Genomic DNA, 27,754 nt, shown 5'->3' with positions numbered 1-27,754 from the left:
TGGAAAAATGTCTCATGATGCAAATGTTCAAGGATAAAGAGTGTAGAAGATGCCATAAAAAGGGGCACATCGAGAGAGCATGCAAAATGGATAAACAGAAGGTACAGAAAGACAGAATGTACAAAGTGAAACGTAAATCTGCCACTGTACATCAAGTAACTGAAAATGAAGCGAACACAAGTTCAGATACTGATGATCTCTCATGCCTGGAACTGTACAGTATTAAAGAGACAGATCGAAGAGTTATTTGGCTTACGCCAGAAGTATCAGGTGTTAAACTCAAGATGGAGTTAGACACTGGATCTGCCTTATCGGTCATCTCAGCAGCTGATTACAAACGACTGTTTTCAAAAATACCACTGCAACAGACATCAGTGATATTAAAGACTTATACTGGTGAAAAAGTGTCTCCAAAAGGAAAATTACCAGTAACTGTGAATTACAAAGAAAATCAGCAACAGCTCAACCTGTATGTACTGGAAAATGGAGGGCCTGCATTGTTCGGACGTGAATGGCTGAGGAAAATACCTCTGGACTGGCACGCAATAAAAAACTTGGATATGTCCCAGCAAATTACAAACAAAGAGACACAAATTACTTTAACGCAAATTGTACAAAATGCAGAAGCTGTGTTTCGGAAAGGGATAGGAACACTTAAAGGAATAAAAGGGACTCTGGAGTTAAAAGAAGACACTTCTCCAAAATTCTTTAAAGCCCGCCCAGTCCCATATGCAATTCGTCCCAAGGTGGAGGCAGAGCTGGATCATTTGGAAAGAACAGGAATCCTGACTAAAATTGAACGGAGTGAATGGGCAACGCCCATAGTTCCTGTGATCAAAAAGGGTAAGACAGGGGATGTGCGTATTTGTGGGGACTTTAAAGTGACCGTTAATCCAGCTCTTCATGTAGTACAGTATCCCCTGCCACGCATTGAAGATATTTTCGCATCCTTGTCCAGGGGAGAACACTTCTCAAAAATTGACCTGGCCAAAGCATACCTCCAGATGGAGATGGATGAGCAATCCAAGAAATTCTTGACCATCAACACACATAAAGGGCTCTATCAGTACAACCGTCTTGTTTTTGGAATTGCATCAGCCCCTGCCTTGTGGCAGAGAGCGATGGACCAGGTGCTGCAGGGTATTCCAGGAACGCAGTGTTACCTGGACGATATCATTGTAACAGGGAAGGACGATGCAGATCACCTCCAAAACTTACAACGTGTGCTGACTCGACTGTGTGAGTATGGACTAAGAGCTAACAAAGAGAAATGTGAGTTCTTCAAGTCTCGGATTTCTTATTGTGGTCATGTGATAGACAAAGATGGTCTACACAAGTCACAGGACAAAATCGAAGCTGTGTTAAATGCACCACACCCACAGAATGTGTCTCAACTCCGATCATATCTCGGACTTGTGAACTATTATCACAAATTTCTTCCAAACCTCTCGACCGTGCTACACCCATTGAATACACTGTTGCAAACAAGAACACAGTGGAAATGGTCAGACAGTTGCGAACAAGCTTTTCAGAAGACCAAGATGCTCATAACTTCTGATATAGTGCTGACTCATTTCGATCCATCCATACCCATCAGGCTGGCATGTGACGCATCGCCGTATGGAATTGGCGCTGTGCTGTCACACAAGTTTCCAGAAGGCACAGAAAAACCGATAGCCTTTGCATCGAGATCACTAACGGCAGCAGAACGTAACTACGCACAAATAGACAGAGAAGCACTTAGCCTTGTGTGGGGTGTAAAAAAGTTCCACCATTACCTGTATGGTCAAAGATTCACCCTGATCACGGACCATCAGCCCTTGGTCTCGATCTTTAATGTGCGGAGGGGTGTCTCAGCGATGGCCTCAGCTAGGCTGCAGCGTTGGTCACTCTTCTTGGGTGCTCACCAATATGATATTGAGTACAAAGGCACCAAACTACATGGTAACGCGGATGGCTTGTCACGTCTGCCTCTGAAGTCAACAGACGAGTCACATAGTGTGGATCCAGCTGACGTGTTTCACACCACAATTGTGAGTCAGTTACCTGTAACAAATGCCACTATTCAGAAAGAAACCCGTAATGACCCCACATTGTCCAAAGTCTATGACATCACAGTTCTCGGGTGGCCAGCACACGGCAACTCACTGTATCCAGCATTCTCAGCGAGAAGAGAACAGCTTTCTGTGTGTCAAGGAACGCTGATGTGTGGATTAAGAGTTGTCGTTCCCTCCAAATTGCGTAGTAAGATGTTGGACACGTTACATGAAGGGCATTTGGGCACAGTAAAAATGAAGAATCTTGCACGTAGTTATATGTGGTGGCCGGGAATCGACAAGCAGATTGAGGATCTGGCAAAGGCTTGTCCTGGATGTCAACGGACCCAGAACTCTCCACCATTAGCTCCTTTGCATCCCTGGGAATGGCCGTCAACACCATGGCAACGAGTGCACGTTGACTTTGCTGGTCCATTTAGGGACTCCATGTTCTTGATCGCCGTGGACGCACATTCTAAATGGCCTGAAGTTGTTCCGATGAAGACAACCACATCTGAAAACACTGTTTCGGTATTGAGAACAATATTCTCCAGGAATGGGTTGCCAGAGCAGATATGCACAGATAATGGACGACAGTTCGTCTCAGACGAGTTTCGGAAATTCATGAAGCTGAATGGAGTCAAACACATCACTTCTGCGCCATACCATCCTGCCACTAATGGCTTGGCGGAAAGGTTTGTGCAGACTTTCAAGAAAGCAATAAAAGCAATGGACAATGACAGCATTTCGCTACAACACAAAATAGACAACTTTCTTTTCATGTACAGGAATGCAGCACACGCCACGACAGGCCAAACACCAGCGATGATGTTCCTTAAAAGAAACTTAAGATCTCGCTTGGATCTCATCAGACCAAATGTTCGACGTGACGTGGAAAATAAACAATTTGAGCAGATAAAGGACAGACCTACAAGAAATTTCCGAGTTGGACAAGAGGTCTTAGCACGCGACTACAGACTGGAAAAGTGGCAACCAGGTACTATCACCACCAGAACGGGACCCTTGACGTACACAGTGAAGGTTGGAGAAAATACTTGGAGACGCCATGTAGATCAGTTGGTGGATCGCCAGACAAAATCCTCACCTTTACCTGCCCCTGATTCGCATGCCAAGGACAACAATGCTGTCGACACTGTCCCTCCTACATCAGTTAACGTGAATGAATCTGAGTCGCATGAAGATGAACCAGATGTCACAATGCCGGTTGCGCCTGCACCTGCACCTGAATCTCACCTAGGCTTACAGAGACGTTATCCTGAGAGATGTAGAAAACCTCCTCAAAGGCTTGATTTGTAGCTATGTTAAATTAGAAACATTTTGTTAGAGTACCTGTTGATGTAATGCAGTACGTTTTGGTTTTGTGTTTCATGTTTCTCAGTATAATTAATCTAGTGGGGGAGGAAAGTGTAATGTATGTACTATATAACGCGAGTCATAGTTTTGTGATAAGCCTGCCCCCTAGTGGTGATCTATATAATGATGTATTATTTTGCATTCAGTTCCGGTTCAGTAAATAGGAAATAACTGAGTTGCACCGCAAGCGATGGTGTCGTGTTATTATTTATCTGACTGCAGACACAACAATCTCAAAATTATGAGATCATTTTTCATGAATAAAAAGTTTTTTTGCTCTGTTTTTCTGAATTAACGACTTAATGCGGATTGCATGGAAGTAAACATGTCCCGCCTTTCAAGTTTAATCCGGTTTTATTTTACTTTGGGTTTGAGACATTGGGAGATACTGCTGTCTTTAAGTAATATAAATGGTATTGTTATTAGTGCGTCAACTTTGCGCAGACACCTCAAGACTTTGCGCCTGTTCAGACGAAAAGAACAGTCTGATCTGCTTGACGTTGCTGTGTTTCTCCAGGATAAGTTGAGCCGATATAGTATGCTTCACGGTAGCCGTATCACCATTCGTGAAAACCGTCGATTGCACCATTGATGCAGATCCCATATGGTTTGAGTTTATCATATGAATCAACATGCCATAAAAAGTTCAGGCCTGGATTATGATACAAACGTCGCCGAAGACGATTCCGGCACCTCAGTTGCACTCCATGGGGATCCAGTATTTTCAACAATTGCCTGATTGTCTCTTGTGTCACCACATAGCCAGCCTGAATGCATTTCAGATGCATCATCTTATATCCGTGAAGCATACCATATCGGTTCAACTGATCCTGGAGAAACACAGCAACGTCAAGCAGATCAGAATGTTCTTTTCGTCTGAACAGGCGCAAAGTCTTGAGGTGTCTGCGCAAAGTTGACGCACTAATAACAATACCATTTATATTACTTAAAGACAGCAGTATCTCCCAATGTCTCAAACCCAAAGTAAAATAAAACCGGATTAAACTTGAAAGGCGAGACATGTTTACTTCCATGCAATCCACATTAAGTCGTTAATTCAGAAAAACAGAGCAAAAAACTTTTTATTCATGAAAAATTATCTCATAATTTTGAGATAATTAAGTCGTTAATTCAGAAAAACAGAGTAGATTTTTTTTATTCATGAAAAATTCTCTCATAATTCTGAGATAATTAACTCATTAATTAAGAAAAACAGAGTAGATTTTTTTCCTCAAGTGAATGCAATTCACTTCCGTATAGATGACACCTGTAAATGTCCAAAACATCAGACTTCCTGGGTATGTGTATTAGATGGAACTAGTTGAAGCAGGTTCTATATTCAGTCACCTGACTCTGCTACTGTTGATATATCTGTCTCCTGCTCATAAGCCATGAAGCCCAGCACAGAGAATATGGCAAAGCCAGACACAAAACTGGTCCCACTGTTCAACAGGCACAGATAAATACAGTCCCTGCAAAGCAAAAATACAAAGAGCTATAAAAGACCAGCCAAGTTGTCTGGTTATGTGTAAACATTTTGTAAAGGAATTGAACAATGAAGCTAACAGCTATGGTACCCCTATGTCTTTTGGCTTGTGACCATTTAAAAAATAAAATATATCTGTTTTCACATACTCATTATTATTAACATAACATCTAACATTAATATCAATAATTAATTAATTAATAAGAACACGTGTGTGTGTGTGTGTGTGTGTGTGTGTGTGTGTGTGTGTGCGTGTGTGTGCATGTGTGTGTTGATCATTTGATACAATTTCATGCAAGGCCCAATGTGCACAACCCTGGCCCTGCAGTAACCTTCTTGAAATGAGCTGATTTCCCTCACTTGTATAAGTTGTTGTTGTACTTGTTGTAGCTTCCGAGAGCAGTGAGGCAGCCCATGCAGAGCGCATAAGAATAAAAAATTTGAGTTCCAGCATCCATCCACACCTACATACCAGGAATGAAAAATTACTCAGCAAGCATCTGTAGTATACAGAAACTACAGCAGACTCTTTATTGAACCAATTACAGTAAGTGGGAAGTAAGTATACTGAAACTTTATTGTTGTTGTTATTGTTGTTTAATATACTTCCAGTACATACATTTACATCATCTGTACTCATAAATATATAAAAATGTGTATTAATAAAAAGAAATACACTGTATTTGGGACACTACAACACAGAAAATTCTAATGCAAGATCCTGTATTTTAACAAAAATTTCTATTTTTACCTGTGGGTCTTTGAGACGTGTAAAATCTGGGTAGAGGTAAAACCTGATACCATCAGCAGCTCCCGGCAACATGAGCCCATTCACCAAAAGCACCATCAACATAACATAAGGAAACGTAGCAGTGAAATAGACCACCTGAGAAAGAAAATTCTGCCTCATTCAAGCCCAGAAAAAAGATTTTGCCTTGAACTAAGGACATCCATAATCTTCTAAGTCCATCATCAATACCTTCTGAATATGTGTCATGAGGCTCTCACCTTCCCTGTAGACTTCACTCCTTTCCAAACACAGAAGTAGCAGATGATCCAAGACAAGAGGAGACACGCAGCCAGCTCCCACCTTATACTGCCTAGCTCATGTACATTGCCAGTGAGATTTAGCACTCTCCTCCTGGAAACATAAGCCATATTTAGGCAATAACCTTCTGATGCATGTAATAATGCAATGGATTTATTGAAAATACAGTATAAAAGCTTACTCCCAGAACTCATGAACTGGTGAAGTTGCGTTTTCTGGTATAGTCAAGTTGTTAAAATCCTTCTTTTTATCAAATTCAACACAAAGTTCTGTTAAGGAGAGAAGTTCCATTTAAATTATTATAAAAAGAAATTCTAAAATAGCACATTTACATAGTCATTATAATGGATAAAGCTGATTTTTTGTATGTGTGGTTTGTATTAATATAAATGTACCAGTGTTCCAAGAATTGTTGCAGCTAGCCCAGGGTAACTCGGTACTAAAAGAAGAAAAAAGATAGAAGAATGCCCAGGCCATAATGATAATGTAGTAGATGCAGGAATACAACAGGACCACCATGGTTCCATACCCCAAGCCTGTAGATAAATAAAACACAACTTTTTAAAAGAGTCTCTGAAATCTGACCAGGAATTTGTTTTTTCTTTTTATCAAATATTAGTTTACTACTGTACGGTGGCTGAGAAGTGCAAAACAAATTAACAAATCTGAAAACACATTAACAAATCCGAAAACACATTAACAAATCCGAAAACACATTAACAAGTCAGACAACCCAGAGGTTGGTATAGTTTGTGAATGGAAACTTACCGATCATCGGACGAGACACCTTTCATTCACCTGTATACAGTATCTTTAATGACAGGTGTCTTGTCCAATGATCGGTAAGTTTCCATTCACAAACTATACCTACCTCTTCCAGGTTGTCTGAATTGGTGCACAAAACACATTAACAAATCAGAAAACACATTAACAAATCAGAAAACACAACGACATTTCAGACAACCCGGAAGAGGTTGTTATAGTTTGTGATTTGACAAGACACCTGTCACTCAAGGAATACATGAAGTTCAACAGTCTGCCGCAAGGAAAAGTTGGAATGGATGGATGGAATGGATTACTGTGGATTAATTCTGTTATTTTCTTATATTTAAATGGAGAACACATTACACATAAGATTCCATACCTGTATATCTTGAGTGACAGGTGTCTTGTCCAACGATCGGTAAGTTTCCATTCAAAAACGATACACTGTCTGAATTGTCCTTGTGTTTTCGGATTTGTTAATGTGTTTTCGGATTTGTTAATGTGTTTTCGGATTTGTTAATGTGTTTTCGGATTTGTTAATGTGTTTTGCACTTCTCGGCCACCGTAGTTTCCTTTGCAAAACACTTTTTCATTAAACGGGTACATTATTTTACATTAAACAGGTAATGTCTCACCTTGAAACAAAGGGCAAATTTCCTTCCAGCAGGTGATGCCACCCTGACTGGTATATTGACCCAATGATATCTCCAGGAGAAACAGTGGAATGCCACAGGCAAACAGGAAGACCAAATATGGTATTAAAAACACTCCTGAGGAAGACAGAGACTATTCTGATAATAGGGACTCAAAAACAATATATTTACAGCAGCATAATATAATATATATTTCAGTATACTATAATCAGAAAATAAGCTAAATAATATGCTTTACCATAGAATTTAATTGCTGTTAATTAAGTGGAAGCAGGTCATGCTTAAAAAAGACAAAACATCAGAAGCATGTCTTAAATAAGACATAGAGCAAATAGATAAACTTTTATTTAGACAAAATGTATAATGATAGAATGTTTATGAATAAACAATTTTATATAATGAGGAAACTATTACTAGCATAGGGAAAAGTAATAGGTACCGAATATAGGGCAAAGACACATGGCATTCGGGAATAGAACTAGAATTTGGATTTATTTTCACTCCAACCACTAATTCAGCCTGATTTTGCCAGCAAATATATCTACACTGTAAAACACGATATTATGTTTTTCTATTTTTCTGCATGTATAGATGTGAATACTGGTATATACATGTATTATATACATGTATTCATGCGTTTATTCTGAAAACATACCACCTCCATTCTTGTAGCACAAGTAAGGAAACCTCCAAACATTTCCTAGGCCAATGATTTGTCCAGCAACTGCCAGAAGAAATTCAACTTTACTTGACCACTGGCCTCTATCCTTAATTTTCACCAATGTATCAACTCTTCCTGAGTTTGGGTTTGACTCTAGTAAAGACAAGGCCATCTCTGGATTGTTACATTCTGCCATGTCACTGTAAGAATATAAAATCGTATTTTCAGCATCTCCATTACTAAGATAGTGACACAAATGAAAAACAGAACAAAATGTTACAAAATATTATTGATGTAGCACATTTAGAGATAAGTCTGTTTGACATTAAACTTATTTGAAATAAAACATGGATAAGCACAAAATGGTAAATATCAAAGACAGCCAGAAAATATATTCTAAAAAAAATTCATCCCATTCATAAAAAATGTTTTAGGTATGAATTTCACAGCTTTGCGGCCCGAGGTTCAATCCTGAGTTTAAACATTGAGTTTTTGTATATGTGTTATGGTAGTGCTAAAGGAACTACATCATCAGCCCCAGCTTGTCAAAAGTTTCACTAATCACTCACTTGTCTTGTATTGCTTGTTAATAGCCCTGTTTAAGTTCAGTATTTGACTAAACAAACTAGTTGTTTGTTGACATGTTACTGCTCATATGTTTGCTGATTTATGTTAATGGTTCTCGTTTTCAAGGTTTCATTTGTTTTGTTTATTTTTTAAAACATTTGCACTTGCATTCATCTCTTATACCTTTCCTGACAATAAGGAATAAGCAAAATACAGATTTACACATTCTATCGAATGCAGTCCTTAAACATCTTTGGCCTGCAGGTCAAGCACTTAAACATCTTTGGCCTGCAGGTCAAGTACTTAAACATCTTTGGCCTGCAAATAAGCTGCATATGGATATGATGGATTCTGCTTTAATCCTGTACACTTCCACAAATCAAACCCAATCTTAGAAATTGTCATGAATTCTCCCCCCTTGCTAAGAGCCCAGCCACATAACCTGTAGCACTACAGCATTCATTTCCATATAGTTCTTTTTCATCTGTGTGTTTGGTTTTAATTCAAGTGTCATTAGAGCAAATTTGCTCAGTTACTGTTAATTATCAAGCCTTCATTTCTGGTTTTCGATCGTTGCTCAGCCGATGTTTTTTATGTCATTTTGCTCTCAAATATTCTGTTTGATGATTACAGAACACCATCTTTACCTGCACTTGCACAATTCTCTCAGTCTCTGTCCTAACTCAAATGTAGTGGAGAAGTGAATTAACATGAACATAGATGACAGTAATTGCTCTCTAAAAATATTTTTCTTGTTTTTGTTAATTTTTTTGCTCGGTTATGTCTATAACCTTTTATAATAATAATAAATGCTTGTATTTATAAATTGTATAATACATTACTGTATTTTATGACAGTTTAATGATAATCCTTAGTAGACACCAATTTTATTTCAAAAATGTTTGACATGTTTTTATAATTATAGAATGTTTTTCAAATAAAAGTTTTTCATTCTTGCATAACCCACATTAAAGATAATACTAACCCAACATTTTGCTAAATCTTAAAAAAACATCAGGGTTAATACTGTAGTTATTTAGTGATGTGAACAATAAACAATTGTCAAGCCGGTATTCTAGATTAATGGACAACACATCTTGCTGAATTTCCTAAACCATCATGTGTTCTTAATCAAATATTACAGTAAAAGCACCAGGCAGTTACACCCATACCTTAATTATTATACAAACCCTAAACTGTATGACTACACCTGACTATCATATTGCATAAAATATAGCTGAGACAGCATAAATAATTTCACCAGTTACTTCATTTCTTTGCAATCTTACCACAGAATCTGATGGATCAGCTCCTCACTCTGAATTTGTAGTCTTAAGTGCTTTTAAGTCTCTATCATTTTAAAGTGAAATACAGTGCAGGACAGTTGATTAACTGGTTACAGAATTTGCAAACATTTTCACTGGCAAAATACCCATGAATTCTCATTGAATTTAAAGAAAACACAGATCTATTCTAACTTCATATCTAAAATTAGTGTGTAGAAACAGACATGTATGCAGGCACATGATTACACATAAAACTTTAAACATGAAAGGTAAAAAAGAAAGATTAATAAAATAATAAAAAAGAAATATAATAAAAAAATATAATAGAAGAACACACATTCTATGCACACTTTCAACTGTATGATTACAGAAAGAAAATGCGAAAGAGTAGTTTACGCTACCTGGTATAGTCAGTCGGAAGTTAAGGAAACCAATGTTGAAAACCTGAAGCTAAAATGCAAAAACTAGTACTGAAAAGTACTGTATTATTAACTTTTCGTTAAGTATTGTTAAGTATTGCTTAACTTCCTTAACATTGCTACAGTATTATACTGACCCTCACTAGGTATTCGAATTTGTCACTTGTTATCTCAAGGTACAACATGTGAAAACATTGCTCAGAAGTTGCTGATTACACTACTTTGTCAGGGCATGGCATGGATTAACCACTCATGCAGAAAACAAAAGGGAACAAAAAGGGGAGAAAATATTTTATTTGGTTCATTTTGTTTTTATCTGCTTGTGTCATATATTTGACTTATACTTTAAAAGAGAATTGCTTGCATATACACTGAACAGCCATAACATACCAGTTTATCCAGTACATCCCACAGATGCATGAACAACTGATCAACTTCAAGAAGTGACTGCTCACTTGCTGGCTAAAATACAGACAACCCCTGACAGCTACCTTTGTAGATAGATTGTTATTCACGTCCCCTCTCAGTGGTTTTAATGTTCTAAAAACTTTGCTACTGTTCGGATGCTTTTTTCTTGCGCTCTGTGCTTTGCGCTTTTGCTTTTTCGCATTTATCTTTTGATTTAACTTCCAGCAGTTCAGCACAGTGCTCAAACTAAACAATTGGGCACTCACACTAAAACTACAAATTCCTGGAACTATATTGATATTTGGAATATTCAACAACTTGGGGAATTTGTCATAGCGATCTACCAGTCTGCTATTGCCGGCAGTATACGGTCCTAAATCAGGACAACACAGCTGCCCACACTCGAACAGAAGAGAAAATGCCTTCTTTTGGATCTCAATACACCTGCTGCTCAAACTGCCACAGACTTCTTCAAAAGATTGCAGTTATCGAAACAAAGTTACTTGTGGTGCTGCCGACCCTGCCAGAACATACAGCAGAGCTTCATCGTGGTCCCTCTCAACATAAAGCTGGTGAGTCCTGTGACAATAATGCTTTAAAACAGGTCATAGTGGGCTCAAAGAAACCTAAAGTAATTGAGGACACAAACCGATGGCATAAACAGGGTGCGAGACCCAAAGGTGTCCAAGACATTAGACTGTCACAAGTGTCACAAATTGCTGAATTAGCATCATCTACCCCAGATATGGTTACAACTCGAGTAGCTAATACTGGTATTCTACCACCCCTTGTGTGGCTTGAAAATAGATATGACGCACTAGTGAGTTTGGGCGAAAAATCCCCAAATGTAAATGGACACAGATCACATCAGCCAGTAGCTAACAGACGATCAATATCATACAGGCAGCGGTGCTCCACTCAGACAGCAGCCGAGCCAACCCGTACATACTGTTTTCCTCAGGCAACGGTTTTTGATGTTAACAAGGAACTTTGCAACATTCTGATGAAACATAAGTCTGTCAGTCGGATTGTCATACATGTGGGAAACAATGATATCCGGAAAGAGCAGTCTGAGCTCCTTAAGAGGGATTACAATGAACTTTTTGAAACACTTGCAAGACTGAAAGTTCAATCATTCATCAGTGGACCTCTCCCAGCCAGAGGAACAAATATGTTTTCTCGGCTACTAAGTTTAAATTCATGGCTGCAAAAAACCTGCACAAAGAGAGGACTGAATATCTTCTGGAATCAAAGGCAACTTTTTAACACAGATGGTATCCACTCAAACAAACTAGGTGCTAGGTTGCTTAAAGACAATATCTTTTTCTCCCTTCATCATTCATCAGATGAGTGTGCCAATCCACTCCTGGACGGCCTAAATGACCACAGGATTTCACACCAACACCTGGATGGACATTCAGTTGACAAGGATAAAACTCCGCAGCCACAACAAATACTGTTCACAGACACAGCTCAGGCTGAGCCCTGCCCACAGACCTCACTACAACTGGATGGTGAATCAACACCCAAGGACGTTTCTGTGGATAACAACCAGGGAAAACAAGATAACACTCCCCAGCCTCCAGGAACACCAGAATCACAGCTGATGTCGTCACACTCTCTCTCTTTCTCTCCAACATCACCACTTCTGTGCTTTTCAGAGAAAATGGAGAAACTGGTATCTGCTGGAACCTCTATTGCTGCGAATCCCCAAATATCAACCAAGAAACGGTGGGCTCCACAACCACCAAAGCCTCCGGGTCCAGCCTGCCCTCCCCCTCCATCTGAGAGAGCACTCCGACCTCTGCCTCAATGTCAGGGATCACACCAGCCCTCATCTTCAAACAGCACTGGTAACTGATATGTGTTGGGTCCCTGCTATGACAGCAGTAACAATCAGAAATGTTTTCAGAACAACCGGGAGCCCAAGGTCCCTTTAGCTTTCCCTATCTCTGTCCTGATATGTGATAGAAAAACGAAGGCCCTCTCCAGCTGCACGACAATTCTATCTAATCTACTGCCTATTAGACGTCATTCTGAGATGGGTACAGGGCCAAAACCAGTTACTGTTAAATTAGCACTTCTGAACATCCGTTCATTAAAGAACAAATCATTTTTAGTTAATGATCTTATCAACACTAACAACCTGGACTTCATGTTTCTAAATGAAACCTGGTTAGATGACAGCTGCAGTGCTACAGTCCTCAATGAACCAGCCAACTTTACTTTTAAGTGTCTGTAGAGCTGTTAGAAGAGGTGGAGGAATAGCTGCTTTATTCAAAGATGCCTTTCAATGCAAGCAAGTGTTACTTGGTGATTACCAGTCTTTTGAATATTTGTGTATTGCTCTAAAAGGTACACCACGCATTCTGTTTACAATTATTTATATGCCTCCCAAATACACCCCAACATTTGTTGATGAATTCACAGAACTTTTATCTACAATCTCCTCTGAATTTGATTATTTGGTTATTGCTGGAGATTTCAACATTCATATAGACAATGCAGAAAACAATACTGCAATTGAACTGTTAAATGTTTTAAACACTTTTGATCTGACCCAGCACGTGCAAGGTCCTACACACAATAGGGGACACACTCTTGATCTGCTCATTAACAAGGGTCTAAACATTTCATCCACTGTTATCAAGGATGAAGCGCTATCTGACCATTTCTGTGTTTACTTTGATTTATTGATCTGTCCTGACACTGATGCTAGATCTGTCTATGTCAAAAAAAGGTTCATAAATGAAAACACCAGTGAGGTATTTATGAATGCTATATCAATGTTGCCAAACATATCGGCAGACTCTGTTGATGTTCTCCTTGAAAATTTGAACTTCAAAGTTAAAGATGCTATTGATGGTATAGCTCCAGTAAAGGTCAGGATGATCACTGGCAGACGTAAAGCACCTTGGAGAAGCACAACAGCTGTACAGAGCATGAAAAGAACATGCAGAAAAGCTGAACGTATGTGGTGGAAAACAAAACTTGAAGTACATTATAGCATCTATAAGGACAGTCTTCGTGCTTTCAATGTAGAACTAGGCACAGCTAGACAGATCTTCTTCTCAAACATTATAAACAACAACAAAACAACACTCGCACTCCTTTTGCTACTGTAGAGAGACTAACAAACCCCCTAAATCAAGTTCCCAGTGAAATGCTCTCTGACAACAAATGCAATGAGTTTGCAACCTTTTTCTCTGAGAAAATCAGTAATATCAGAATGGCAATCAATACGGCCACATGTTGTAATGTGGTCAGTCAGGCCTCATTACAACAACCTCAAAAATTTGTCATTTTCTCAAAATTTGACATAATTGATATAAAAACCTTGGAAGAAACAGTACAACATCTTAAAACATCAACGTGCAGCCTTGACACCCTCCCCACATCCTTTCTCAAAAAGGTACTTAACTGTGTAGAAACTGACCTCTTAAAAATAGTAAATACCTCTCTGCTCACAGGCACTTTTCCAGAGTCCCTAAAAACGGCAGTTGTTAAGCCTCTCCTAAAAAAGAGTAACCTAGACAAACCCATACTTAGCAACTACAGACCAATCTCAAATCTTCCTTTTATAGGCAAGATCATTGAAAAGGTTGTTTTCAATCAGCTGAACAAATTCTTAAACTCAAATGGCTATCTGGACAATTTTCAATCTGGTTTCCACCAACATCACAGCACAGAGACAGTGCTCATAAAGATAATAAATGATATTCGCTTAAACTCTGATTCAGGTAAAATATCAGTGCTGGTGCTACTAGATCTTAGTGCTGCCTTTGACACGGTAGATCACACCATACTCTTACATAGACTGGAAAACTGGGTAGGGCTTTCTGGGATGGTCCTCAAATGGTTTAAATCATACCTAAACGGGAGAGGTTACTATGTGAACATAGTAACCATAAATCTGAGTGGACATCCATGACATGTGAAGTCCCACAGGGCTCAATTCTTGCACCTCTTCTCTTTAATTTGTACATGCTCCCAATCTGTCAAATAATGAAAAAGAACTAAATTGCTTACCACAGCTTTGCAGATGACACCCAGATATACTTAGCCCTGTCCCCTAATGACTACAGCCCCATTGACTCTCTATGTAAGTGCATTGATGAAATTAACAGTTGGATGTGTCAAAACGTCCTCCAGTTAAACAAAGACAAAACTGAAGTCATTGTATTCGGAAATAAAGATGAAACTCTCAAGGTTAACACACACCTTGACTCTAGGGGTCTAAAGACACAAAATAAAGTCAGAAATCTTGGTGTAATTTTAGAGTCTGACCTTAATTTCAGTAGTCATGTGAAAGCGATAAGCAAATCAGCTTACTACCATCTCAGAAATATAGCCAGAATTAAATGTTTTGTCTCAAGACAGTACTTAGAGAAACTTGTTCATGCTTTCATCACCAGCAGGATGGATTATTGCAATGGACTCCTTACTGGGATCCCCAAAAAGACCATTAGACAGCTGCAGCTCATACAGAACGCTGCTACCAGAATTCTGACCAGAACCAAAAAATCTGAGCACATCACTCCAGTCCTCAGGCCCTTACAATGTCTTCCAGTTACATTTAGAATAGATTTTAAAGTATTGTTACTCGTTTATAAATCATTCATGGCTTAGGACTGAAATACATTAAAGATATGCTAACTGAATATAAACCAGGCAGATACTCAGATCATTAGGATCAGGTCAGTTAGAGATATCAAGGGTTCACTCAAAACAAGGTGCGTCAGCATTTAGTTATTATGCCACCTATAACTGGAATCAGCTTCCAGAAGAGATCAGATGTGCTTCAACAGTAGACACTTTTAAATCAAGATTAAAAACACATCTGTTTAACTCTGCATTTACTGAATGAGCACTGTGCTGCTTCACACTGACTGCACTTTTTATCCAAATCACTTTTACTCCTGTTTTATTCTTTTTAACATATTTTAAACTGTTTTTATCAAAATCACATTTATTTTTTTTATTGTTCTTTGTTTTTATTATGATTTTATCGTGTGTCTCTTATTTTTACATATATATATTTTTTCTCTCATAAACTCTTTTCTAATTTCTATGTAAAGCACTTTGAATGACCTCTGTGTATGAAATGTGGTATACAAATAAACTTGCCTTGCCTTGCCTTGCCTTATGGCTGACCAGTGTAAATGCTGGGAATGATGGGAATTTTATTAACATCGTCCTAAAGAATTACCTTGATTAAAAATGTTTCAGTGGTATGACCATTGCAGGATGTTTACTATTACAGCAGCCCCAGAAAATTCACAATGACACCACCAGAGGGCAGCATCCTCTAAATTGCAAGCACAGTGATCACAGTAACTTCCTGTCCTGTAACTATGTAACGCACATAGTCACATTCACTTGCTGTGAGTGAATAAGCCGTGCTTATTGTTGTTCATCATTTAAGTTCTAATCTGTTGTTTATTATATGCATATTTTGTGTAAAACTCTTGCATCATCTTTGCCTTTTTGGACTGTACATGATTTCTGAAAATTGGCAAAGATCATTATATTTGACCTGACTATAATATTGGTCTTATAAAATAGTATTGTGCTCCTCAAGTGCAAAACTCAAAAACAGAACAACATACACAAATTATACACACCAATGAAATTAAAATCAAAACACAAAATTAAAATCAAAACCACAACAACAAACTCAAAACAAAAGGGGAGTTGGAGCTCAGTAGTTAAGACATAGGTATACTGCTTGAAAGGTTTTGCGTCCAAATCCAAGGACAACCAAGCTGCTACTGCTGGGCGCTTGAGCAAGGCCCTTAACTCTCAGCTGCTAAGTTGTGTAAATGAGATTTAAAAGAAAAATAACTCTGGATAAGGCATGTGCCTTTTATGTACAGTAGGAACAACACAACTCAGGTGGAATCAAAGGGTATGACTATCACAGTGAACAGCATTTATTGTTCGTCAGTCTTACAAAAACGTAAATTACAAAAACGTAAATTATTTCAAATATTTTGATCCTTTTCTTAAGCTTTAAACTTTGAAGCCTTTTCAACTCTACGGCAGTAGGTAAAACAAATTTTCCTCAGTAAAACAAAGTATAATTTTGCAGTTATAAATTAATTATTCATTTATTTATTTGTCAGTATGTGAACATTTGAGTTCTGTTAAACTGGATGAAGTGAAGAACATTATAATCATTTGTTGAGGAAAACATTATAAAAACATTTGCTACTTTTGCAAAGGTTAAATCATGTTCATTATTAGAGGGCAAAGCTGAGTCCAAATAGCTGGTTCTCAGGAAGTAAAAGTCCAAGTGATTTAAAATTTGGTGTGATCTGCCGATCTGCACCTGAACGTATCTGGTTAAGGGTTGTGTCTCTTTGCTGGTGTTGCTTGATCTTAATACAGCTTTTGATACCATTGTCTATGTTAATTTACTTGATAGGCTAGAACATGTTGTTGGTGTAAAACTACAGCTCTTTCTCTGGTCTCATTTGACTGATCGCTATCAGTTCGTAGATCTAAATCGTGACTACTCTAAACAATCATGGTGTTTGGTGTTCCCAAAAGGTTCTGATTTAGGCCCATTGCTTTTTTCCCTCCCATCTCCTTTTCTCCCATATATGCTACCCCTTGTGTCAGAAAACCAGGGGTGTCTTCATGGAGAAAAATACAGACTGAAGTGCAGGGATAACATAAAAAGAGGGTTAATTAAGGAAAATAACAAAGACTACAAACACTAGGAACATGGAACCAAAAATCATGGAAACAGAAAACAACAACAAACCGAAGAGGGCAAACCAGAGAAAAGGACTCAGCAAACAACAGGAACAAGAGAGGAGGAAATCATAGAAAGAACCGGTATCCCCTGCCTCTCTTGACCTCTGCCTTTGAACTCCTCCAAGGAGCCACCATCTTCTTCAAATTAGACCTCCCTAATGCCTTCCAGCTTATATGTATTCGAGAAGGAGTTTGATCGATGACCACTTTCAATACCCCGAAAGGTCATTTTGAATATCTGGTTATGCTGTTTGGCTGGACAAACGTGTCTTCCAGGGATTGGTTAATGATGTCCTGTGAGACCTGCTTAACAAGTTTGTCTTTGTGTATTTGGATGACACTCATCTTTTCTAGCTCCATGGAAGAAGACACCACTTTTGATTCATGCTTCAGTGCCTGCTCCAGAATCAGTAAATGAAAGCAGAGAAATGTGATTTCCACACTCACAGCACCCCATTTATAGGCTTCATACTCTTGGCCGGTAATGTACAGATGGATCCCAATCGGATAAATGCTGTGCGGGACTGGCCAAGCCCCGATAGCAGGAAGCAATTCTAGATTTCCATTGGTTCACAAACACCTCCCCGCACAAATCAATCAGTTAAAATCCTGAAGTTGAACAAGCCTTCACCAGACTCAAGGTCTTCTTCATAAAGGCCCCCATCCGCTCCCTCCCTGACCCAGACCGTCAGTTCACAGTGGAAGTGGATGCATCTGATCTTGGTGTAGGGGTCCTTCCAGTCTCAGGAATCTGCCAAAGACAACCACCGGTTGTCCTCAGTCCAACTGAACAAACGTACCCTATCAGTGAACAGGAACTCTTGGCCATCAAGTTGGCCCTAGAAGAATGGTGGCACTGGGTGGAGGGTGCGGAGCAAGCCTTCCTAGTATGGACGGACCACTGGAACCTTAAATATCTTCTCTCAGTCAAGCGTCTGAATCCCGTGCAAGCTCATTTGGAGCCTCTTCTTTGGACATTTTAATTTCACCCTGTCCTATCACCCGGGGTCCAAGAATGCTTAGCCTGATGCCCTTTGCCTCGACATTGTGAGGAGGGTCCAGCAGGCAGCCTCCGGTGTCCCAGTTCCTGATGGTTGTCCGGAGGAAAAGTTGTTCGTCCCTGACCATCTCCGGCTCAAGTCCTCCTATGGTGGAGTCACACCGGCTCTGCCCGCACATTTGTCAGTCCTCCAGCAGCGCTTCTGGAGGCCATCATTTAAGAAAGATGTCTGAGAGTTTTTGCCTATATGGCCTCCCATGCAACATCATCTCTGACTGATGTCATCATCTCTGACTGACAGTTTACTTCTAACTTTTGGAGAGAGTTTTGCCTGCTTCTGGGGGTCACAATCAGCTTGCTCTCTGGGTTCCATCCACAGACCAATGGAGAGACTGAGCAGCTGAATCAAGAACTTGAGGTGGGACACCGCATTCTGACTGCTGAGGAAGCCGTGTCCTGGTCACCCAACCTGATGTAGGTAAAACATGCCCACAACTCCCTATCATCAGCTGCTATGGGTCTCTCACCCTTTCAAGCTGCCTACAGTTACCAGCCATTGCTGTTCTCCACACATGAACTGGAGGCCTCAGTCCCTTTCGCCCTTGCTCTGGTCAAAAGGTGCTGGTGAAGGTTTCACACGACCCTACTTAAGTCATCAAGAAGCTACGCCCATTTTTGCCAATAACAATCACCATCCAGCACCTCCTTATGATGTTGGCCAGAGGGTCTGAAAATCCATTAGAGACCTGCCACTTAAGGTTGTCTGAGGAAGCTTGCCCCACATTTGAATAATTCCTCCAGCCTAGCCTGACAGTTTAATGACTAAGGCAGACAGATCCAAAACACACAGGCAAGGGGTCAGGCAACTGACATATAATCACTGGCATATAAAATAGAACAGTGTTCAAAAAACAAATGAATGAAAACAAACATTCTACCTGACATTTCCTGGAAACTGTAGTCTGTAGTGGCCATGTTTGTATGTTTTCAGAAGGAGTCAACCTGACACCATGGTAATGTTAATGTAACTTTTACACACAATTGATTTTCTTACTGTACTTACAGATATGACTAGCTACAATTAGATTTTCTGCTGGAAGCATATTATGCATGTATAATGTAATTATTTTTCTTTAACAAGTACATTTATGAAATCCATGTATAAACAATTTACTGATCAATGGATGTAGTTTCAATCCCATAGCTTCAGTGCACTATCTAGTGTAGTACCTTGATAAATTCTTTAAATATTGTGTATATTAAAGTCTATTTGTGTTGTTAACAATACACCAATATGAAATGTGATTCTTTTTTTAGGTTTCTTCTTAATATTGTCTCAAGAAGACAATTTTAATTACTTTCCACTCTCACATCTGACTTGCTCATGAAACATAATTTTTTTTTAATTTATAATTTATACTGTGAATTTATATATTCCTCTTAAGCTGCTTTGTGGCAATATCTATTAAAGCACTAAACACATAATTTTAACTAAATTGAAGCTATGGCCCTCAAAACCTTTATGGCATTTTGTTGTAAAATGGTAGGAACCAGCTGGGTGAAAACATTAACAACATGGCTGACTGCATAACAGACTATATCAATGTCTGCAGGAACACTATTGTTTCAGTCAGAATACAGTGTTGTTTTCCTAATAAGAAACTTTAGATGACCAAGGACCTGAAGGAACTACTGAACAAAAAAGAAACAGGCTTTCAGGCAGAAGGACAAGGAACAGATGAGGAGGGGTTCAGAAGATGTTAAAGCTAGAAAACAAAAGTAGAATGTTCTAATGCTGTGTTGACTTCAAAAAAGCTTTTGACCCAATTTGGCATGAGGGAATATTTCTATAGCTGATTCAGACCAGCATCAAAAGAAAAACATACATCACCAAATCAATGTACCCCGCAAGCCCAGCAGCCACTAACCCAACAGCAATCTTCAGAGAACTGACACCTCTACCCTCCCTAATTACTGATGCACTGAACAGCCAACTTCTGGGTACTTACTTCAACATCTCCACCCACACATACACCTATCTGTCCCTATCAGCCAGGTAAAGAGATAGCTGTACAAGCTAAAACTTGTTAAAGCTGAAACTAATGGAATTGGTCCAAGTGTACCAAAGGTTTGTACCCAGCTGTAAAGGATCCTTCAGCACCTCTTGAAACAGCCACTCCCATCTGGACTGCAACAGCACAACAGTGAAAATCAGCATCTAAACTCTCCTGCTGAGAGAGAATATGAGAAGAATGCAGGTGGGCATGTCAGTGATCTTCTGGGTCACAGACAACCACCAGACAGACAGGCACCAGTTGACCAGTTGAATCTTTGTCCATAGAAGCTCCCCTTACAGTTTTACAGATTTTTTTTTAAAACAAACAAAATGCATTGAAGTTTGTTTGTTACTTTATAACATTAAAGGTCTGAAATGGTCTTTTTGTTGTTTAATTTCTTACATCACAAAAACAAGGGGTGTCTAGAATTTTATATCCATTATATCTATTCATTAATTCCATCTTTAGTGTTTCTAATCTGACTTTATGGGTCTGAATGGAACATAATGGTTAAGATCAATACAAACCCTGAGAAGTAAATAAACTTCAATACCTGGGGCCTGTTTCAGAAAGGAGGTTCAACCAACTCTGAGTTTAAACTTGAACTGAGTTGACAAACCCTGAGATGGGAAACTTTTTCGGTTACAGAACAGCTGAAAAGAGTTAGTTTTATCAACTCTAAATTGAGTGACTGAGTTAAGCGCGTGCACCACAACTAAAAAAAGCCATTATCAATGGAGCGCTATATATTTAATGTAATATATATATACATTTAAAATATCCATTTAAAAGGTATATTTTTAATGTAAACCTCTTCCTCTAGTTACACACTTTGTTCAATTCAAGGATAATTCATGCAATTGTATATTGTTTATTTGAAAGCATTAGAAGTGCAGTTTCTTATCTCTCCTTATTGTTCAAGTGGTTGAGGTTGATTTGGGATTTAGAAAGTAATTAATAAGTAAGTAGACCAAATTAGTAAAGTAGACCAATACTTTCTAGAGCTAGTAATTATTACATTAATATAATTAGACTGGTTAACGATGTAATTTGTAGTTAGTAATTAAGAACTATTTTAGAGTAAATTCCCAACTGTTATAATATCAGAGGTGAAACCGGAAGAACAGTATTTTATTTTATCAGGAAACAACACAAAAATTGTCAGAAAGCGCTTAAGAGCGAGGCACACTTTCCTGACCGCTCTGCAAACAGTAGCCTTACTAATATGTTCTGCATCCCCGATGTTATACACAAAACTGCCATTTGCAAAGAAATGTAAGGCAACGCAAAGCATCTGCTCGGATGTAAGAGCACGGCCGCGATGGCTGATGTTTCTAATGTAAGGATGGATGAGATTATGGATGTATCTTATTGACTACAGAAAAACGGTACCGCTCAAATAAAAATGCATAGGGATATGACAAAAATCCACTCTTTGCCTCAAAATCCTCTCCCGATGTAAATGTAACTCCCTACGAATTAATACAGCCTCTTCATCAACAGAATCGTCCATAAAACGACGCTTCATTCCCTTTAATGCTCTCTGTGTAAATGAAATGTGTGCAATGAATGAGGTGTTTAAACATCGCTTCCTCTTTAAAAAAGGGGTGGAGACCGACAGAGACTCTGAGTTTACCGAAGAAAACCTGCTCCCGACCAGGTTAGGTTCACAGAGTAAGTTACTATGGTAACTGACCCTGAGTATAAGTTACCTCTCTTTCAGAAACGGGCTTAACTTAACCTGCTTTCTCGGGTTTAACTTACCTCCCTTTCTGAAACGGAAAACCCAGAGTTTCCCTCATTTCAGGGTTAACATGCTCAGAGTTTTCACTTAACCTCCTTTCTGAAACAGGCCCCAGGTCAATGTAAGTAAATCCATTTTTCCCCAGCTAATAGAAAAGCTTTCGTAGGTGGCTGTGAGATTGAATAAATGTTACTAAAAAATCAATAAAAGTGTTCATATACTGTATTTTACCACTGTTGTCTATGTTAAACAATATTTATGCCAATATTATATTTCAGTGATCACAAAACACAAAAAATATTTTATATATATATATATATATATATATATATATATATATATATATATATATATATATATATATATATATACATATATACGTGTATATACTGCTCAAAAAATAAAGGGAACACTTAAGCAACACATCCTAGATCTGAATGAATGAAATAGTCTTATTAAATACTTTGTTCTTTACATAGTTGAATGTGCTGACAACAAAATCACACAAAAATTATCAATGAAAATCATTGATAAATGATTAATTAACTAATTAATTAACAAATTAATTAACCCATGGAGGTCTGGATTTGGAGTCACACTCAAAATTGAAGTGAAAAAACACACTACAGGCTTTGATGTAATGTCCTTAAAATAAGTCAAAATGAGGCTCAGTAGTGTGTGTGGTCTCCACATTCCTGTATAACCTCCCTACAACGCCTGGGCATTCTCCTGATGAGGTGGTGGATGGAAAGCATCCGCCAACTCCTGGACAGTCTGTGGTGCAGCGTGGCGTTGGTGGATGGAGCGAGACATGATGTCCCAGATGTGCTCAATTGTATTCAGGTCTGGGGAACAGACGGGCCAGTCCATAGCATCAATGCCTTCGTCTTGCAGGAACTGCTGACACACTCCAGCCACATGAGGTCTAGCATTGTCTTGCATTAGGAGGAACCCAGGGCCAACCGCACCGGCATATGGTCTCACAAGGGGTCTGAGGATCTCATCTCGGTACCTAATGGCAGTCAGGCTACCTCTGGCGAGCACTTGGAGGGGTGTGCAGCCCTCCAAAGAAATGCCACCCCACACCATTACTGACCCACTGCCAAACCGGTCATGCTGGAGGATGCTGCAGGCAGCAGAACGTTCTCCACGGCGTCTCCAGACTCTGTCACTTCTGTCACATGTGCTCAGTGTGAACCTGCTTTCATCTGTGAAGAGCACAGGGCGCCAGTGGCAAATTTGCCAATCTTGGTGTTCTCTGGCAAATGCCAAACATCCTGCCCGGTGTTGGGCTGTAAGCACAACCCCCACCTGTGGACGTCGGGCCCTCATACCACACTCATGGGGTTTGTTTCTGACCGTTTGAGCAGACATATGCACATTTGTGGCCTGCTGGAGGTAATTTTGCAGGGCTCTGGCAGTGCTCCTCCTGTTCCTCCTTGTACAAAGGCGGAGGTAGCGGTCCTGCTGTTGAGTTTTTGCCCTCCTACAGCCTCCATGCCTCCATGCTCTGGACACGACGCTGACAGACACAGCAAACCTTCTTGCCACAGCTCGCATTGATGTGCCATCCTGGATGAGCTGCACTACCTGAGCCACTTGTGTGGGTTGTAGACTCCGTCTCATGCTACCACAAGACTGAAAGCACCGCCAGCATTCAAAAGTGACCAATACTTCAGCCAGAAAGCATAGGAACTGAGAAGTGGTCTGTGGTCACAGAACCACTCCTTTATTAGGAGTGTCTTGCTAATTGCCTATAATTTCCACCTGTTGTCTATTCCATTTGCACAACAGCATATGAAATTGATTGTCAATCAGTGTTGCTTCCTAAGTGGGCAGTTTGATTTCACAGAAGTGTGATTGACTTCTATATATTGTGAAATCAAGTGACAAACAACATGGAAATATTATCAAATAATGCCAAGGTAATGAAAACAAAATGATCATTTAAAAATCACATAGAAATCTTTGATGATTGGCCTCATCAGTCTCTCTCCCTTCCACTGAGGTTTAAGTCACTAACTTCATTTAAACACAAGCCTCATTATCATCTCTTTACATTTATCATCTCTTGGCATTATATTTGGCATGGAACCTCTACTTTGAAATGACTCAACCATTACTGTCCAATCCCTAGTTCTGAAAGTGTAAAACCACACAATTATATTAGCAACTATAATAGAAACATTATTGTGGCAGATTTTCACATCAGCTGATTATGTTACAGCAACATGCATATTTGTGTTGGCTAATTTCCCCATATATTTTACGCCATTCATAGCATCTTAATTAATCAGAGCATTTTAACTGATACAGACATATTTTGAGAACTGAATTTTATATTGCATGTTACATGGGGAAAGAAGTGACTTCTCCTATAGACCAGATGGTCATGATTTTACTCCCAGCACACTGCCATGGTGTGTGTCTGTGAGCTGCTTAGTTGTGTCCTATTTCAATTATAAGTCACTTTGGGTAAATACAAATAACTTATGAACTTTACCATTGTTAATGGACTTAATTAAGACCTCATGTCAGAAATCTACACAAAATAGCACAAAAGGGAATATTAATGTTATTGTTAAATGGGAATATTATTGAAGAAATGATGCAATATATATTATGTTATGTATTATATGGTTGCATAATGTTGGGCAGCAGAAGTAGTTGCAAGTGCAGATATAGACCTTATTGAAAACAGGCTGACAAATCCAAATCCTTTTACTTATCAATTAACCCGCTGGTACTGTTACTCAGGAACATATGCTACATATTTTTACAGTTCAAAATAGGACTGTAAAAGAATAATAAAATATCCTACTTTACTACTGCTGTACTTTTACTTCTCTTTTAAAACTACAAAATAATGACGGAAGTCGTATTTAAATCAAGATTAATTTTCTTTGATTAATATCATAAGTACAAGATGTACTATATATGTAGCAATGTATTGGCAATATACTAGAGTCTTATTTAATTTACATTTCATTTAAATGTATATATCATATCCTCTATTTGCATGGAATGGCAAGATGAATTGGACTAGCCTTGAGCCAGTAAGATCCACAACTTGTCATTGCTTCACCAGAGATTTCTACATGCTGTTAGAAATAAAAAATGTGTGAAAATCAGACAATGAGGGTAAAGATCTTAATGAAGAACAAGAAGTTTATTCCAACAGTGACAAAATACATGAAGTACTTTGGGTACATCTGAGTCAGTAATAACCCAGGACAAAACATACTTAAGTATTTTATGCTGTTTTCCCTCTTTGTAGTTTAAATGAGGTTCTGCTTTGAATGTGTATTGAGCGTAACAAGACCTTGTTGAGCTTTGACAATATGGTCATCCTTTCTTTGCATTATGACATAATGACATTAACATATTATATAATAACATATTAATATATATTTTGGTAACTCAAACAACTTAATTTTAATTTCAAAGTTTTGGTGATATTAAGTGGTCAAATTACATCTTTTAAGCTATTCTAACTTCTTTATTTTGATTCCATTCTACTTAGATTTGACCATGCAAATTGTTACCTTAATTTTTTTGAGTATAAGTAACTTATTTCACGTCAATCAGAAGAAATAACACAGCATTTCCAGTTTTATGATGAAAATGGTTTATTATAAAACCAATGTCAACTTATGTCAAAAAGTTTTTTACAATTCTTGGACAAAAAGATAATTATCCAGGAACTCAAGTAAAGTCAAGTAAAGAATCAAGTATTTTTCTTAGTAACATGGTAGGTACATATCAGAAAGAAAATAATAATAATAATAATAATAATAATAATAATAATAATAATAATAATAAATCACAGGAAACATGAAAAATGAATTCCAACAACAGACACAATTGCCAGATTATTGGGTCCACCTAGCTGAAACTAAAAATTTTCTTCCTTTTTTATATTATTGCAAAGTTACATTTTACCTTCGTCACATAAACTACATGTGGGGGCCTGTTTTGGGGCCTTTTCTCTTAAAGGAAAATTTGCATTCCCTTGAAATATGTCCCTCTTTGCCACATGAATAACACACCAGGAGGTTATCAAGGTTATGAGATGGTAGTCTTTCCTTTCTATTTCCAGTAGTATAGTTCTCTTTTTTCCAGGAAACCTGGCTGGCTCTATTCTTATTGAGGATTTTAACACCTACTGCAGAGACAGGACCGTATCTCTTTGAGTTAGCATTGCTGTTGAAAAACTGTCATTTTAGCAATGATGTCATTATAATCAGAGAGATGGGTTACAAACATTGACACAGCAGAACAGGTGAGTGGGTCACATTTGTTAATCAAAGCAGATTTCCAATAATCGCTCTGAAAATGCCATGGGGTGCTCCCCTTTCCTAATGTGAACCTCAGATATTTTATCCCAGTGAACTGACATTACACCTAGGTCTTCAAGCAGTGCCTGTTTCCTCTCTAACTTATTGGCAGTTCTAGTTTTGACTTTCTGATTTAATGCGCCAGACAAAGTGTCAGGCAAACACACAGTTAACAACACACAAGAATCGCCATCTGTAAATTTGTAAATGTCTGCATATTGCTCAAAAACTTTTAGAAAATCTAATGGATCTTGTTTGGCAGGATCAAATTTACTAATAATTTTAATCACAGCTTCTAGCTCATTGGGATTAAACCCTCTGAACATAATAGAACTCATTGGTTCCTCTGCATGGGGAATTTAACTGTACAGTCAGAGAATTGACTACTGACTGACTGAGAATCTCTTTCCGAGTTCCCATCACTATCTAGCCTTTCAGGAACTTCATTACTCCACATGCCACATAGATGTCTTACTGGTGCTAGTTTCAGTTGTGCCATTTTTTATCAGGAATTGACAAGTAACCTTTGCTTCCTCCAAATCTTTGAACAATATTTCCACGGATGAACTAAGCATGCTGTTCTAAGGAGTGCAAGCTCATTCTGCATCCTAACCTTTTCTTCTTTCCAGAGTATTTCACTAGTCTGGTAACCTCTTTTAGAGATAATCCCATCATCTAGTCTAGATAGAAGTTGCTCATTTTCAGCCTTTCATGCAGTTAGTCTTTATAGTGACTTTGTACGATGCAAGAACTGCTTGCAGTGCATTGGCAATTTTTCCTTTTTTTGTTCTTGGTAATTTTAGGACAATTTTCAAACTTAGAAATAGCCCACTCATACGGTTTATCAACAATGTTCTCTATTCCATTAAACATTGCAAACCCTGTTTAGCGATGTACTTAACAATCAGCTGTTCCATTTTTACAAACTCAAAACTTGTCTTAAATCTATACACAGTTTCTGTTACTTTCTGTTCTGTTATCTAGTTAACCGTTAAGCTCCAGTACTTTGGAAGCAAGTGAACAAAACAGCAGGCTTTTGAACTCAAAAGCCCGGTGAACAATACGTCTGGCTTTTGAACTCAAAAGTCTCACTGCTTCGGACACAGACACACTGCGTCGGGCCTCGAGTTCAACTACAGTAACACTCACAA

The 27,754-nt window shown here is 38.5% G+C and overlaps 2 protein-coding genes across 2 annotated transcripts in view; one reads left to right on the top strand and one right to left on the bottom strand.

Moving 5' to 3' along the window:
* LOC132844468 (sodium- and chloride-dependent GABA transporter 2-like) overlaps window positions 1-27,754 on the bottom strand; it is a 77,031-nt gene that overhangs the window by 41,555 nt on the left and 7,722 nt on the right. Inside the window, exons 2-9 of the mRNA XM_060867941.1 lie at window positions 8,018-8,223; window positions 7,345-7,479; window positions 6,340-6,480; window positions 6,126-6,213; window positions 5,905-6,037; window positions 5,648-5,782; window positions 5,257-5,360; window positions 4,758-4,882 (exon numbers count right to left, since the gene is read on the bottom strand). Of these exons, the coding sequence (XP_060723924.1) occupies window positions 4,758-4,882; window positions 5,257-5,360; window positions 5,648-5,782; window positions 5,905-6,037; window positions 6,126-6,213; window positions 6,340-6,480; window positions 7,345-7,479; window positions 8,018-8,223 (1,067 nt within the window). The remainder of the gene's footprint in view (window positions 1-4,757; window positions 4,883-5,256; window positions 5,361-5,647; window positions 5,783-5,904; window positions 6,038-6,125; window positions 6,214-6,339; window positions 6,481-7,344; window positions 7,480-8,017; window positions 8,224-27,754) is intronic.
* On the top strand, window positions 48-3,480 carry LOC132844466 (uncharacterized protein K02A2.6-like). The gene has a single exon (XM_060867939.1). It carries the CDS (start codon window positions 87-89, stop codon window positions 3,351-3,353), a length of 3,267 nt encoding a protein of 1,088 aa, XP_060723922.1. The 5' UTR covers window positions 48-86; the 3' UTR covers window positions 3,354-3,480.

This window comes from Tachysurus vachellii, chromosome 4 (assembly GCF_030014155.1).
Source record: "Tachysurus vachellii isolate PV-2020 chromosome 4, HZAU_Pvac_v1, whole genome shotgun sequence".
Lineage (NCBI taxonomy): Eukaryota > Metazoa > Chordata > Actinopteri > Siluriformes > Bagridae > Tachysurus > Tachysurus vachellii.
This window is presented reverse-complemented; position numbering and strand designations above follow the sequence as displayed.